Raw genomic sequence first — 15,044 nt, 5'->3', positions numbered from 1 at the left:
ACCAGAACAACCTGGAGCTCAACGCAGTGAAGACAGTGGAGATGGTTGTGGACTTCAGGAAGAACGCAGCCCCACTCACCCCCATCACCCTGTGTGATTCCCGATACTACTCTGTGGAGTCCTGCCGCTTCCTGGGAACCATCATCTTCCAGGACCTCAAGTGGGAGCTGAACATCAGCTCCATCATCAAGAAAGCCCAGCAGAGGATGTACTTCCTGCGGCAGCTGAGAAGGTTCAACCCGCCAGAGACGATGATGGTGCACTTCTACACCTCCATCATTGAGTCCATTCTCACCTCCTCCATCACCAGCTGGTACGCTGTTGCAACCACCAAGGACAAGGGCAGACTGCAGCATGTCATTCGTTCCGCTGAGAAGGTGCAATCTGCCATCTCTCCAGGACCTGTACGCCTCCAGGACCCTGAGGCGTGCAGGTAAGATTGTGGCTGACCCCTCCCACCCTGGACACAAACTGTTGGAAACACTTCCCTCTGGCAGGAGGCTGCGGTCCAACAAGGCCAAAACCTCTCGCCACAAGAACAGTTTCTTCCCGTCTTGGCTGGCCTCATCAACAAGGCCCGGGACCCCCCCCCCCCCCCATACACACTACATGGACCTGTACGCCTCCTTGAATTGAATTGATATGTCAATGCATTACATTAACGCACATTCTTTATTCTTCTAGACTATTATCCGTGCACATTGCACAGGCTGTTATACTTCATACTCGGAACATTTGCAATTCCTGTACAAACTGTACAGCTCTTTTTTAAAGAAAAACAAAATAAACAGCCTTATTTTACATATTCTTATTTTTTTTACATATTGTTTTCCTATTGTTCTATTTTACATTTATGTTTCCTGTATGCACTGAACACCAAGACAAATTCCTTGTGCGTGTAAGGTTCTGATAAACTGGATCTGCCGCTAAGATATATCATGTCAGGAGCCTGACTTTATCGATTAGTTACACCTGCATTTGTTGACAAACTGCTTGAATTGTGTAGTTACGGCACTTATTGATATTATATTGGATTGTGGCTGCACTTAAACTGTACATGATAAAAACAAATATATATACTGTATACATATATATATATATATATATATATATATGCAGTATATATTTGCCCTTTTGGTCATAGGAAATCATAGGAAAAAGTGTTTCCATTCTCATCATTACATACAATTTAAATGTGTTGGGAATGCAAGTTTGTCTAACCAGCTTGGTGTAAACACATTACACAAAAAACGGTATTTTAACTTTTCTATAGTAATTGAATTACATTTAAGTTAGTTTGGCAATGACACAATAAGAACATTATCTTTGTTCGAGGGATATATACCTCATATTTTCATCACAATGAGCTGGAATCTTCCCTTCAGACTGGGGGACCGCCCACCTGGTCGCCATGGAAACTTTAATGTGAAAAAAAACATTATTAGTAGGAGTTTTTCGATTGTGATGGATGTGACGCCACTTGTATGTAACTTAATATGGAATACGTAGTGCAATAAATCAGATATAATGCCTGTTAACGTAAAGTCCCACGTAGATTTCATTACTTTGACTCTTTTTGAACATAGATATATTTAATACATTTAATTTCTTTGGGTTTTGACATTAATATATCAAGTGAAAGATCCAAAATTCTGGCCTTGGGACAACGCCAAATAGTGAATAAAAATGCTTTTTCTCAAAATGGATAAAAATATGTTTTAAAGAGCTGTTCCAGAGATTCTAACATGATACGGTGGTGAATTTACCTTATACATAATAAACAATTTGCAAGAGAATTCTTTCTCTATAATCTGTGTCATCTATACCTGGCTCTATTTGTCAGCAAGCTTATTGAAAAATAAAACAAATTATTATTATTTTCTTTCAGAAATCCCGCAAACTGTGGGTGTGTCTTTGTGGAAAAACACTATTCTTCTTCAATGACAGCAAAGACGCCCATGTAAGTTAATGCACGTTGGAATGTAATTAAATTTTATTTTATTCTATTTACTAACTGCATTATGTTTTAGGAATCAGTTCAGTTAGTTTAGTTAGTTAGTAATTAGTAAGCTATTGTGTCAGTCAGTACTTATTGTGCACAATCTCCGGGTGCGTTGCAATGAAATTTCACTGCATATATGTACAGTATGATGGTATGGATATGTATGTGACAAATAAACATCTTGAATCTTGAACTGGATATAATGGAGATTTTGGGATTTAACTGTGTGTGTGTGTGTGTGTGTGTGTGTGTGTGTGTGTGTGTGTGTGTGTGTGTGTGTGTGTGTGTGTGTGTGTGTGTGTGTGTGCGCGCGTGTGCGTGTGCATGTGTCTCACACCAGTACATCGAGAAGCTAGATCTCACCGACTTCATCTCAGTGGTGGACGACAGCACTCGGGACCGAAACTTGGATGCGGCCAGACTCAACCTCCGGCTAAAAGACGAGGAAGTTCATTTGACTGTAAGATCTTTATATACAGTATATAAACCAGTGTGGCTATTATCGTGAGTTCATTTAAATCACACGTAACCCTTAAAGTACTGTGTTGAAAGCTGACCATTGGCCCTCGGCTCTCCGCAGGCCCCCAGCCTCGAGGCCCGTGAGCTCTGGAAAGGATTCATCTACTCCGTAGTCGAGGCGAGTCGTCACTTCCTTTAACAGATATTTTAACTCTGGCTCCACGTGCAATCTGCTCGGTATCGAAATGATTGAAGCACAGTGGTTTTTTTCCACCAACCTACCGTGCGAACTGGAGTTTGTGCTGGCCTTTAGCACAAACTCCTCACTTTACAACTCCACTGTGATTATTACATGTCTTGATTAAAGCGAAGGCCAACACCCATTTAGATGAAGCTTTTTGGAACTTGTTGAACTCTGTTTCCATAATGTACGGGTTAAAAGGTTTCATCGCTGGTTGTGAAATACCATTTTTATGTCCCACAGTGTGTGTTTTTACGAGGAAAGTAACTATTGAGGGTCATCGTGTACTTCCTCTAGTGGATGTATGCCTTTGGTCAAAGAAGCACTATATTCTATATATTCATGTAAATGTATTTACGTTCTTCATGTCCCACTTGACACCCACAGCTGGACTGTGTTCTTCTCATCCAGACAACATTCTTTTGTGGAAAAAAAAAAAAGATAACTTTGGATGATGATGTCACAAAGCGGCCCGCTCCCGAAACTAATAAAACGATGACAGTTTTTCGCTCAGTTCTGCTCCAAATATAGATCGATATTGATCAAACTCCAACGACAAGATGTCGGAAACGTTGCGGTTCTCACGAGACCTCAACCATGTCTGTGCGTCCTGCCATTGTCGTCTTAATAATAATAAGGCAGTAGAATGAAAATAGAAAAAGAAAAGCGCAATTCACAATAAACCTGAGGGGAGAACGATGTAAGAACATACAATAAACCTAACAATTAACAGTTAATAACAAAATATGGCAATAAACAATAAAACTAATTACAAACAAGAACTATAAAGCTACAAAGTAACGAGAAAACAATAAAGAATTACCAGAAAAATAAGGGAGAACAATTTAGCAATTTTGGCGATACATTTTGGATTTATTTGGCATGTACAATAAACCCAAAAATTTACCTAAAGACAAATAATGAATAGTAGACATTTGGTAATGAATTATACCGAAAAAATAAACTAAATTTAAACCCATGAAGTGCCAAAATAACTATAAAATAAACCTAGCAGTAAACTGGAAAGCCTAAAAGCCTAAAATACGATATACTTCTATATTGGTGTATATTGTATTCCCCGATGCCAGTGGAGGTGTTCGGTATTTTCATTCGGTGTGTGTCTTCCTGCTTCCAGCTCTCGGTGCCGTCCTCCCTCAACCTGCTGCCCGGTCAGATCCACATGCTGAAGGATACGGTGGAGAAAGAGAGGGACAGAGTTTCACCTCACCCCCCTCCCCTCGCTGCTGCCGCCGCCTCTGCCGCCTCCTCCTCCGGCCTCTACCTCAGCATGGAGACCGACATGCCAGCGTGAGTTCACAACCTTTTTTACAACATGAAACAAAGAGATATTTTATTGTCAGCTTCCTGAAATGACAAATGTATCAGTTTCTCGTTGAGCTTTATGTATATTGCCAAAATTGCCAAGTTCTTCTTCCTTAGTTTTTGGGTATTTTTTTCTTGTTTTCATGTTTCTTTGTAGGTTCATAGTTATTGCTTATCATAGGTTAATTGTCATATCTTTGTTATTTATTGTTCATTTTGAGGTTTATTACATATTCTCACATTTTTCCATCTTCAAATTAACTTTTGAGGTTTATTGTGTATTGCCTTTTTTTATTCTATTGCCTTATTATTACTATTATTGCCTGTTTTAACTGCTTTGACACTGCAATTTCCCTCTGTGGATGAATAAAGTATCTATCTATCTTTTATTTTCTATTCTTTTTTGCATTTTATGGATATACTACACTGTATATTCTTGAGCCGTGTATCATTATTATCACTTTATTTCTTATTTTATTTTACTTGGTCAGCTCTTTATAACCTATTAGTTATTTTATTAATCTTTGTGAATTTAGTGTACACCCTCTCACTCTGCACTCCATGTTCCCCACTGAGCTGCTGCCACACCTCAATTTTTCCCTACAGGGAGATCACTGAATACTATCTCATCTTATCAACATAAAACCAGTGTATAATCTAGAAAATTGATTTACCCGTCATTGTCATCAGGTGTTACCAGAAGGTTTCCCGCGTGGAGGCGGAGCTTATCCTGGAGCGGCAGCCAGCGCTGGGGAACCTGCTGCTGAGGCCTGGCAGCGACTGCAACTCCTTTGCTGTGACCACCCGACAGGACCTCAATGGGTACCAGACACACACACACACACACACACACACACACACACACACACACACACACACACACAGGAGTTTTTAATGTGGTGCAAAGCAGCTGATATACTTCAGACAGATATACTGTAGATAGATAGATAGATAGATAGATAGATAGATAGATAGATAGATAGATAGATACTTTTGTCCATCCCTGGAGGAAAATGTGCATGTCAGAGCAGCTCACATGAAAGAAAGTTAACAATAATGAAGCAATGGAATAAAAATATAACAAAGAAAATGGCAAATGTGAAAATATACAATAAACTATATGGTCATATACAATAACTTATGAAATAAACCCGTGAACCAGAAAGATGAACCTAAACATAAGAAAAAAAATGGTGCTGTAATGTTATATACAAATTATGTGCTACACAAATTCAGCTGTTGTGCTTATTTACATTTAAATTTTTTCATTCAGCAGACGCTTGATAATTACTCATATTGTTAGTGCATTATGTCAAAATAACAACTTAAAACTAGTAAAAATCATCGACTCAGGTGCACTGTGTCAATACAACAACTTAAAACAGGTTCTTCAGGTGTTCCTTGAAGGTTGAGAGTGTCTCTGCAGAGCGTAACTAGCTGGGGACCTCCTTCCCTCATTGGGTCACCACGTATGAGAAGAGTCTGGATTAAGAACTCATTCCATGCAGCGGAGGCACCACCAGCCGCCGCTCCTCTGCAGACCTCAGAGGGCGGGTGGGGGCGTATGACCTGATGCAATGTGTGGGTGCAGATTCAGTGACTGCCCTGTAGGCGAGCATCAAGGATTTAAACTTGACTTGGGCAGCTACAGGGAGCCAGTGGAGAGAGATCACGAGCGGTGTGACATGTGCATGCTTTGGCTGGTGCAATATGAGTCACCTGCAGAGGTTTTACAGTGCTGGTTTATTAAATATCGTGCACAGGTGAGCCCATAGTTCAAACAGAGGTGTTGACATTTTCTTCATCTATTAAAACTGTTCCCGGCAGCTCTGTGGTTAAATGAGAAGTCAGAAGAGAAACACTTCCTCAAAGTGTGACTCACCCACCCAAAGAGAATGGAATGGAATACAAAAGACATGCAACTTGAAAAACAATGAAATGAATAAATAGATTAATAAATAATAATAATAATAATAATAATAATAATAATAATAATCACAGGAACAACAACAAAAATGAATAAATAAATAATAAGAGAGATAAGAATAAATCTGAGCGAAACAACATGGTAAAATGGACAATAATATTAAACAAAATAACAATAATAATAAAATGAAAATAAAAAAGATCCCCTTTCCCTCTCTCTCAGATCTGTGTTCAAGCACTACCGTGTGACTCGTAGGCACGGCGACTTCTTCATCGAGGTGGATAACGCTGTGAGTCATTTGGGGACGAGCCTGAATGTGCATGTAATAAACAAAAAACAAAAACCTGTGACGTGAAGTTGTTCTGCTCAGGTCAGTGAGGGTTTGTAGGAATGGGACACCTCAGCAGCATTCAAGTACATTCACTGTCTGATGAATCACTGCAGGCGTATTTCTTCTAAATTGATGTTCTACGACCAGTTTGACACCAATCTGCATTTAGTTTTTGTATAAATTGATGTCAGAGCCTTCTAAATGTGTTGACATTGAGATTTCTACTGAAGTATCTAAATAAGTATTAAAGGTAAAAGTGCTACTGCACCTTTTATTCTGCAGTGAATGCTCTGGACGCTCATGCAGATCCTGATTACAATAAAAAACAATAGTATAGAGTATAGATGGTGTCATAATCATTTACAAATATTACTCCAGATAAACAATAACTAAATAGCTAAAGTAATGTGACTGTGTTCAAAATGTAGAGAACTAAGTAGTCTAGAAATGTTCTGGAGTAACAGTCTCTGACTTTCGGTTTGAATATGCAGATTGAAAGTAGAGATTGTTTTTTTTATTTATCTACTGAAGTGCAGTGACAAAGTCAGACTACAAGTTAGACTTGAAGTACTCAACTTTTCACATGCATTTGTACACAGAATTTGAAATAATATACGTGCAATAACACTATACAATCTGTAGTAACTTAGTAAATACGTAGCAATAATTTATAATAATAATCCATACCCTATATACCCATACAACTAACAACTTCATAGAACTCATCCAGTGCATAGAATCGCATTTGTACAGTCTCTACATTTTTATATATATTTGTCAAATGTTTTGTATTTTTTCGGCCATTTGTTTATATCTGACAATTTTCTTTCAATTTTTACTTTTGCTTTTTATTCTATTTTATTTTATAATTATTTTATTGTTTTTTTTATTGTTATGCTTTCTGAACAATTGTTACACCGTCTTTTTTCTAGAGCTTTTATCTTGAGGGTTTTATTTGTCGCGATGTTTTAAACTCTAATCTGATTCCATTGAATCTTCAGTCTGTTGATGTGATTTTGATTTGGAACATTTTGCCTGTTTCCGCTCACTGCAGATCCCATGTGCGACGCTGCACGATGTGATCCTCTTCCTGGTGGAGAAAACTGGAGGAGTGCTGACACCCTTCATCATGGAGGACCGCTACGAGGAGAGCCTCAGTACGAAACCACGCCTCATCGGAGCACTTCTCCACCTCTGTCTGCTTCTTCTCCACACGTACCTCCCTCCCCACCTCTACCTCTCTCTGGTACTCCACCTCTCTCTGGTTTTCCCCCTCTGTCTGCTTCTCCACCTTCATCGGGTTTTCTACCTTCATCTGCATGATTTTCCACCTCCATCTTGTTCTCCATCTCTGTCTGCTTTTCCACCTCCGTTTGGTTTTCCACCTCTGTCTGCTTCTCCACCTCCTCCTGCATGGTTTTACACTTCCGTCTGCTTCTCCACCGCTGTCTGGTTTTCCCCCTCCATCTGGTTTTTCACCTCCATCTGGTTTTCCACCTCTGTCTGCATGGTTTTCCACCTCCGTCTGTTTCTCCACCTCCATCTAGTTTTATACCTCCGTCTGCTTCTCCACCTCATCTGGTTTTCTACCTCCTTCTGCATGGTTTTCAACCTCTGTCTGTTCCTCTGCCTCCATCTAGTTTTACGCCTCTGTCTGCTTCTCCACCTCTGTCTGTTTCTCCACCTCCGTCTGGTTTTCCACCTCCGTCTGCTCCTCTTTTCTTTCGGAGGTTTTAGGGACAACCATGCAGCCCTCAGCGGCTGTTACAGTATTTGGAGTTGTTCAGTGGGGTCTTCTAAGAATATGACCCCCCCCAGCAAGGAGGTTAATACAACTACAATGGAAGGACACATTCCCTCCAACTTTTAGCCACTGGGTTATATATAATTTTACTTAAAAAAAAATACTCTACAAGAGGCTTCACCCATAGCTTCTATGACATATTGCAACCGACACTGACCTGCATAGAGAACATGGACACCTCGAAGATTTTAACTTCCTTGAATACCCGGTGACCAATCCCCACCTCCTATATTTTTTGTTAATATTTTAGTGTTCTTAGTTCTAGCGAGTGCAGCAGTGGTGCAAATAGGGGTGGGGGCTCTGTTGGACCATGAGTGGGGGAAGGGGGAGAAATATACTGTAAAATTGTACCTTTGTATAACACCTTAAAACAAAGTCCATAACATGAGTTTTGCAGACTTTTTCCCAGCATTGAAGAGTCGTCCCTGTCATTGTTTACTCTGCTGTACGTCTTTATTCAGAGCCTCTTCCAGGCACTCCCCTTTGCTCCGCCGCTGAACCCTGACACGTCTTCACCGCCTTATCTCGAGCATTCCATCGAAATCCTCTCTGTCCTTTCAGCCTTTGTCAAGTCCAACGAGGAGAACGGAGAGAAGATGCTCCAGTTTGCTTTACCTCCCCCGCCCCCACTGCAGAGTGTTCCCCACAAAGCAGGTACACAGACACACACACACACACGCACACACACACACACACACACACAAGCACGTATGATATGCCGAATGTTTTGCTAAACCTGTTTGCTTTGTCGTTCGGTATGCTCTCTTTAACCCACTGGTGTGTTGATTTTATTTTTCATATGGGAAGTGAATATTTCTCTGAAGATTTATTGCTCTGTTTTCTCCATTGTCAATCACATCAAGTCCCTTATTTTTAACAATGATTAATCGAGGTCACACGTGTTGGCTCCCAACACACTGCATCACCTTTTCCATTTGATTCCATTTTTCCGTTGCCAAACACAACCGCAGTCCTCTGGGACCGTAGTCTCTCTGTTGAGTCTGGGGTGAAAAGGCCCTGAAATGTGAATGTGACTTTCCTTTCCTGGGGAGAAAACAGCAAACAAAACAAAACATTCTGCTCTGTGTCTCGCTCTGCAGCAGCACCAACAGACGACGTAGACGGAGAGGAAATCTACCTGAACTATCCGCGTGAGTGTCACCCTCCACCCACCCACTCATCCCGTACAAGTCAAAGTACCTCATTTCTGCTGCAATGAAACTATATAAGCCCTTGCTCGTAAATGTACTTCATGTACCTCAAGTAAAAGTACTCGTCCTATCCAGTGTCCTGATATAACAGAGCCTATGATATGTCATAAAGTACAAAGGAACAAAAAAACAAAAACATATAGGTGGAGTATTCCACTTCCATTTACTGCACAAGGAAGTGGAGCTGATGACTCATGAGCCGTGATGAGCAGTAAGAGATCCAGTCCCCGATTGGAACCGTTTTCTTGCTGTTGTTTTCTTGTGTTCTGTTCATCCAAATCCTGATTTTTTTTTTACAAAAATAAGTTATTGTATCACTTACTTTAAGTAGGCTATAATAATAAGCACAGTTCTACATCTTTGTGACAATTCCAGTGGTGAACAGGATAGTGGTATAGTGTCTTGGGACTTTTTCAATGGAGAAGGTGCCGCCCCCCCAACAGAGACCGGGTTTCGTTTGAATTCAAAAGAGAAAACGGGACTTGTTTCTGAAATAAAAGCCTCCTATCCGCATATCATCGACTTGAGGTTTAAAGAACGAAAGTCATCAGGCCACCAAACAGTCTGAGATATTTGGAGCAGGAGACCGATCGATTCATAAGAAGGTAAATATGCTGCAAAACCCGAGAGCTTGTAGAATAGGATGTGAGAACCTGTAGAGCAAAAATCTGAACTTGTATATTGAAATTTTCACTCACATAAAATATTCACACACCTGTGTTCTGAAATTTGAAGTGACAGAAAAACTTGCAAAAGTCAAGGACCACAGATTCAACATTGTTTTAATGACCAATTTGAGAGGTTGTATTCATTAATTTGTGCTTGTAATAAAAATGTGAGAGGTTGTGATCCTAGATTTGTAATTGCGCTGGAAAACGGCCAAAAGTAAAAATCAATGAGTAATATAGCTGCAGGCAGCAATACACAGGGTCCAGTTTATTTGTGTTGGGTGTGTTTTACAGTTTCCCGGGTTCTCTGAAACGCAGCACGATTTTCCGAGTTTACGTTGAACGCCGCGTGGGCTCCCCCCGGTCCGTCGTCACCTGGTTGCTGGTCTCGCAGAGCAACCACTATTCTGTCCTGTGGCAGTTTTGCCTGCCACACGCCACCCTAGTGCCGTGCTCAGGGCCCCCCCGGCACTGAGACACAGACGGTGGGGTTGAGAAAATCCAAGTTTATTGGGGAGAGGGGGCTTGATAGAACAAGCCCCGAAGCAGATGGACAGCATGTCTCGACAAGGGCTCCTGGGTGTGTGTGGGGATGGAGGTTTGACCTGTTGCTCGTTTGACCAACCAACAGGTGTAAAGCCACACTGAGCCTGGGCCCCAATTACCTAGACCCAGGACAGGTGTGGCTGCTAAAAACCCCACCATCTCCACACCACATACACGCCTGTAAACCAGAACTTCTCATTGTTGTATCTCACCATGTTGTGTTTAAATAGAGCTGCGCTCTTGGTGACGGGTGGCCGTTTGGTGCCGTGTCGGGCATGTAATTTATTTGTTGAGTTTTTTACTTGGATTCCATTTTTTTTACGCATCACTTAGTCGCTCATTTCAGTGGTTTCAACTAAGTGCGGTGACGAGTTTTTGTAGACTACTTTTTATTGTATTTTTCATTAATCCGGCAAAGTAATGTGGACCACGGATTTAAAATATCAATTGAACAGATCTACTGACATCTACCAGGTAGGAAGCTGTATGTAAATACACACGTTAATCTATAGTTTGGTAACGTCGAACCACGACAGAGTGGCCGAGTCTACGCCGCACACTGGACATGGTCCAACTGGACATTCTCCATCGGAATCTGTACATTTATAGTAAATAGTATGATGACGTCATAAAGCGTCTTACTGTTAAGCTCATATTGTTCATTTTGTTTACGAATAGCGACGTGTCAGTTAAGCATGTTTGGTTTTTCACTAATATCTGCTCCGTATGTGCATCGATTTGGATGAAATTTAAACCACAAGATCCTTGTGACCTAGTAGTTCAAATGACACCTCAGCTGTGTTGGTGTGTTATGCCAAAGTTGGTATTCAGGATAGTTTCAGACTTCCAAATTCTGAGAATTTTCCCAGGAGTAATAACAACGGGCTAATAAGGTCGTTTATCCAAATATCAAATTACACATGTGAATTTTTTTTTCTGTCACAAAGTGTGTGAATATTTTATGTGAGTGAAAACTTCAAGTTCAGTTTTCTACAAGTTCAGATTTTTTGTTCTACAGAAAATCCTATTCTACAAGCTCTTGCATTTTGCAACATATTTACCATAGATTTCAAACTTCCGGCGGTTTCTTCGTGGGAGCAGCAAAGACGATCAGCAGTTCAAGCCAATTTTAGATTTTAGGACGCGGAGACTGAACAATATTTAAAAAGCAGTGATTGATGTCTGCGATGGAAGACCGATTGTTCTGTATCGTCTATCACCACCGGTGTGACTCTGTGTCTCTGTCGTTGGCTCTAGTCTTTCCTCCAAAATCGGAAGAGAAGGAAGTGCAAAGCGTGTGTCCCCCGTCGAAGAGCCGTCTCCCGGGTGAGTCATGGAGCACTTGCTGTTTGTTCATTATCATAGGAACAAACAATGCCAATGACAAAAGTACCTGTTGTCATTCACAGCACACCTGTTGTAAATGCTTAAGGAGAAAGTTTAAAATGTCACTGAGCAAATTATCTGCTGGGGTGGATAAAAGTTAATTTCTGCTACAATTATTATTAAATTCATACATTACTATAATTGAAATGAGTTACTAAATATTCTCTCAATGTAGTAGAATGTAATATTTGCTGTGTAATCATCTAATAAAACTGATATAGATAATAATGATGAAATAAGAAAGATGGTTATATTGCATATGGTGCCTACAGTGTGACTTTCCAAGCCATTGTGTATATTCATATTTTTATTTACTTATTCTTTCAGCAGTGACCCCTATTTTTCCCGAAAGTACTTCTACGAACGATTCCGGACGCAGCCCTGGTGAGCCCCTGTCTAATATCTTTTGATATTTTAGTCCTTTCATCTGTACGTCCCTGTATCTATCTGCCATTCTGTCCATCTGTGTGTTTATCTCTTTATTTGTACTACCATTATAGTAAACTATAGTGAGCAAGTGATAATAGTGATAATAGTGATAATAAAAAAAGCACACAGTACTTTATTTGTGATTTAATAAAATTATTTTCACATTTATTTATTACGATCCCTATTTATCATTCTTTTTAAATCTCATACTACATATATAACTATTATAAAATGATTACTCAACAACTGTCACAGAAAGGTGCCAGTTGACATGTTCCTAAGGCTGTATAATATTACTTTTTATATCAGGGCACTTCCACAACGTCTAACTTTACCTCGTTTCCTTACTCTCAATATTCTATTTTTGGGGTCTTTGCATCCCTCCATCCATCCCTGGTGTTGTACAGCAGCAGAGAAGAAAGCTCTGATGCCTCCTCTGAGGCTTCCTGTTCCGGCTCCGCGCAAGTTCCCTCCTTCCTCCTCCCCCTTCTCCTCCGCCGACCTCCAGCAGGGGAGGATGAGACGCTGCACACTGACATCACTGCCGCCCACATCCCAAGCACATAGTACGTTCAATTCAATCCAAAGTCAGGAAATGATGAGTTTGGATTGGCAGTAGCGTTCACTAGGCCTGTGCCGTCTGGGCTATTTCACCCTTGCAAAACGTAGCACCCTCTACAGAGTTCTCTATTTGATCAATTTATGAATTGTCATGAAGGCCCAGTGGCCTTCTGTTCAGCATAGAAACCAAACCAAGCTCAAGACTAATTAGAATATAGAAATGTCATTACAGTAGGAAGAAAAAGAGAGAAAATGAAATGAAACCACAAAATCCATAAATAAAGTCCTATGAATTGCCTTTCGAACACTATGAATTGCCTTTCGAACACATGGTATTACTAACACTCCACCAGATTTGTTGACAATACAGTCTAATTCAACAATAACCATGATGACGACGATAAAAACGAGTAATGCCACAGATCTTCACAATACTTCTGAATAACACTTGTTTTGTTGAGCGATAACAAGTTCTCGTGTCACCACCTCTTCGCAGCCATCTCCGCCATCTCCGAGGAGCTGAAACAGAAGTTGGAAAAGCGGTCGCTGCTCCAGTAGCGCCGCCTCCTGGTGGGTGGTGATCTTCAGGAAACTCGCGGTGGGGGATTTGAGTCGCAAGGGCACACCATCCGCTCCCTGGGAAATGAACACGCTCCAAAAGGGCAGCCTTAGGGACTTGTAAATGTAAAAATGTAAAGTCGGTTTAGCTCAATGCATGGCTGCGGATGGGGGGGGGGGGGGTTCCCCACATCTCAGAAGCTTTTGTTATTTTAGCAATATATTTAGCGTCTTTATGCGAGTACAAAGAAGATCTTAGCTGTTTTAAGTGCAGCTACATTCAAAAGGATTTGACACTATTAGAAACGTTTTCCTCAATCGGTTACATGAAGTGGGACAACATAAGCAGGTCGGCGTCTGAGTAAATCCACAACTCAGTGATTTTTTCTTTAGTTTTCCTGTAACCTTAGAAGCAAATTGACTGAATTTGGATTCCCACGCCACGTTACCCTCAGCGCGTTTCTTCTATGTATTTTGCACAAACTATGGCTTGATTTTGTTGTAAATATCCGATCGATACAGTATCAGTATAGTCATACCTGTCAGTATTTAGTAGTTTAAGAATTCAGTCTTCTTTTTCTTTTTACTTGTCCTGTAAGTTTTGTATTTGTCCATAAAAGTCCTTTACTTTTTACAAATTGGAACATGATGGAAAAAAATATGAATATTTGTCAGTTTTGAATATTAGATGTTTTTTGTTTTATTTTTACATTCTGGCCTTGATTTTTTTTCCCCATCAAACTACAAATAAATCTGGGATAGATGTATGTGACCTTCCATCATCTCTCTTCCATATAAAGTTTTATTTTTATTTTTTCTTATCACTTTTACCTGTCAGTGAACATTCTTTATATACTGTTTATATAAATGCAATACCAATTCTCTGTTGTCTTGTCAGATCAAAAAATCCCCCCCAAAAAACAACCAAAAAGAAACCCCCGATGTGCTCTTACTCCTTTATTACCTCAATGTGACGAATACATCATAGTGGAAATTTTTTTAATCTATTTACAATACACTGTGGAATCACTTTAGAATGTAAAATCATGTTAAAATAACTCTTTAAAGCATTGCAGGCTATAGTTATTCCCACTATAGTTAGAGGACACGCACAGATAAACCATAAAACACGACGGCAGTCCCAGGGATGGAGTGGTGCAAAAAAATCAAGGACTTGATCGAACGTTAAAGAGAAAACACTTCAGGGAATAAAACGTCTCTCCACCTCAAACAATACAGTAGCCTTAATTACAGTCCGACCGGTGAAAGTCAGGACATAAGTCTGCGACTTATAAAGGGTGATTCAGCGGTGGTACAGGCTTTCGGAAACAGTATAGATGAACAAGTTGTACGACACAGATAGTCATTTCAAACGCCTCCAATCCGCGTCTAAATTCTGATGAAACCAACTAGCGCTCACACTACAAGAAGCAATACTGTTTTTTTAGGTGTGTTTTTTTTAGCAAAGAGTCTTGACCCCCAGGGGAGGGTCGACTCAATGGAGTATGGACCTAAGCGAGTCACGCGGTGCAAAAAGTCCAAAATGTGTGATACCAGCAGGTCTTTTAACCGTGGGCTCGGTGTCCGCGTGCTGCTGG

The 15,044-nt window shown here is 40.4% G+C and overlaps 1 protein-coding gene across 1 annotated transcript in view; it reads left to right on the top strand.

Moving 5' to 3' along the window:
* LOC307238262 (signal-transducing adaptor protein 1-like) overlaps positions 1–14,272 on the top strand; it is a 16,022-nt gene extending 1,750 nt beyond the window's left edge. Inside the window, exons 3-15 of the mRNA XM_080011192.1 lie at positions 1,889–1,960; positions 2,343–2,462; positions 2,583–2,639; positions 3,838–4,010; positions 4,716–4,847; positions 6,175–6,241; positions 7,338–7,440; positions 8,649–8,741; positions 9,188–9,238; positions 11,770–11,838; positions 12,226–12,282; positions 12,735–12,893; positions 13,385–14,272. Coding sequence (XP_079867318.1) covers positions 1,889–1,960; positions 2,343–2,462; positions 2,583–2,639; positions 3,838–4,010; positions 4,716–4,847; positions 6,175–6,241; positions 7,338–7,440; positions 8,649–8,741; positions 9,188–9,238; positions 11,770–11,838; positions 12,226–12,282; positions 12,735–12,893; positions 13,385–13,446 — 1,215 coding nt within the window. The 3' untranslated portion in view covers positions 13,447–14,272. The remainder of the gene's footprint in view (positions 1–1,888; positions 1,961–2,342; positions 2,463–2,582; positions 2,640–3,837; positions 4,011–4,715; positions 4,848–6,174; positions 6,242–7,337; positions 7,441–8,648; positions 8,742–9,187; positions 9,239–11,769; positions 11,839–12,225; positions 12,283–12,734; positions 12,894–13,384) is intronic.
* Positions 14,273–15,044: the final 772 nt, after the last annotated feature.

Source organism: Zeus faber (assembly GCF_960531495.2).
Source record: "Zeus faber genome assembly, chromosome: 1".
NCBI classification, from domain to species: Eukaryota; Metazoa; Chordata; class Actinopteri; order Zeiformes; family Zeidae; genus Zeus; species Zeus faber.
This window is presented reverse-complemented; position numbering and strand designations above follow the sequence as displayed.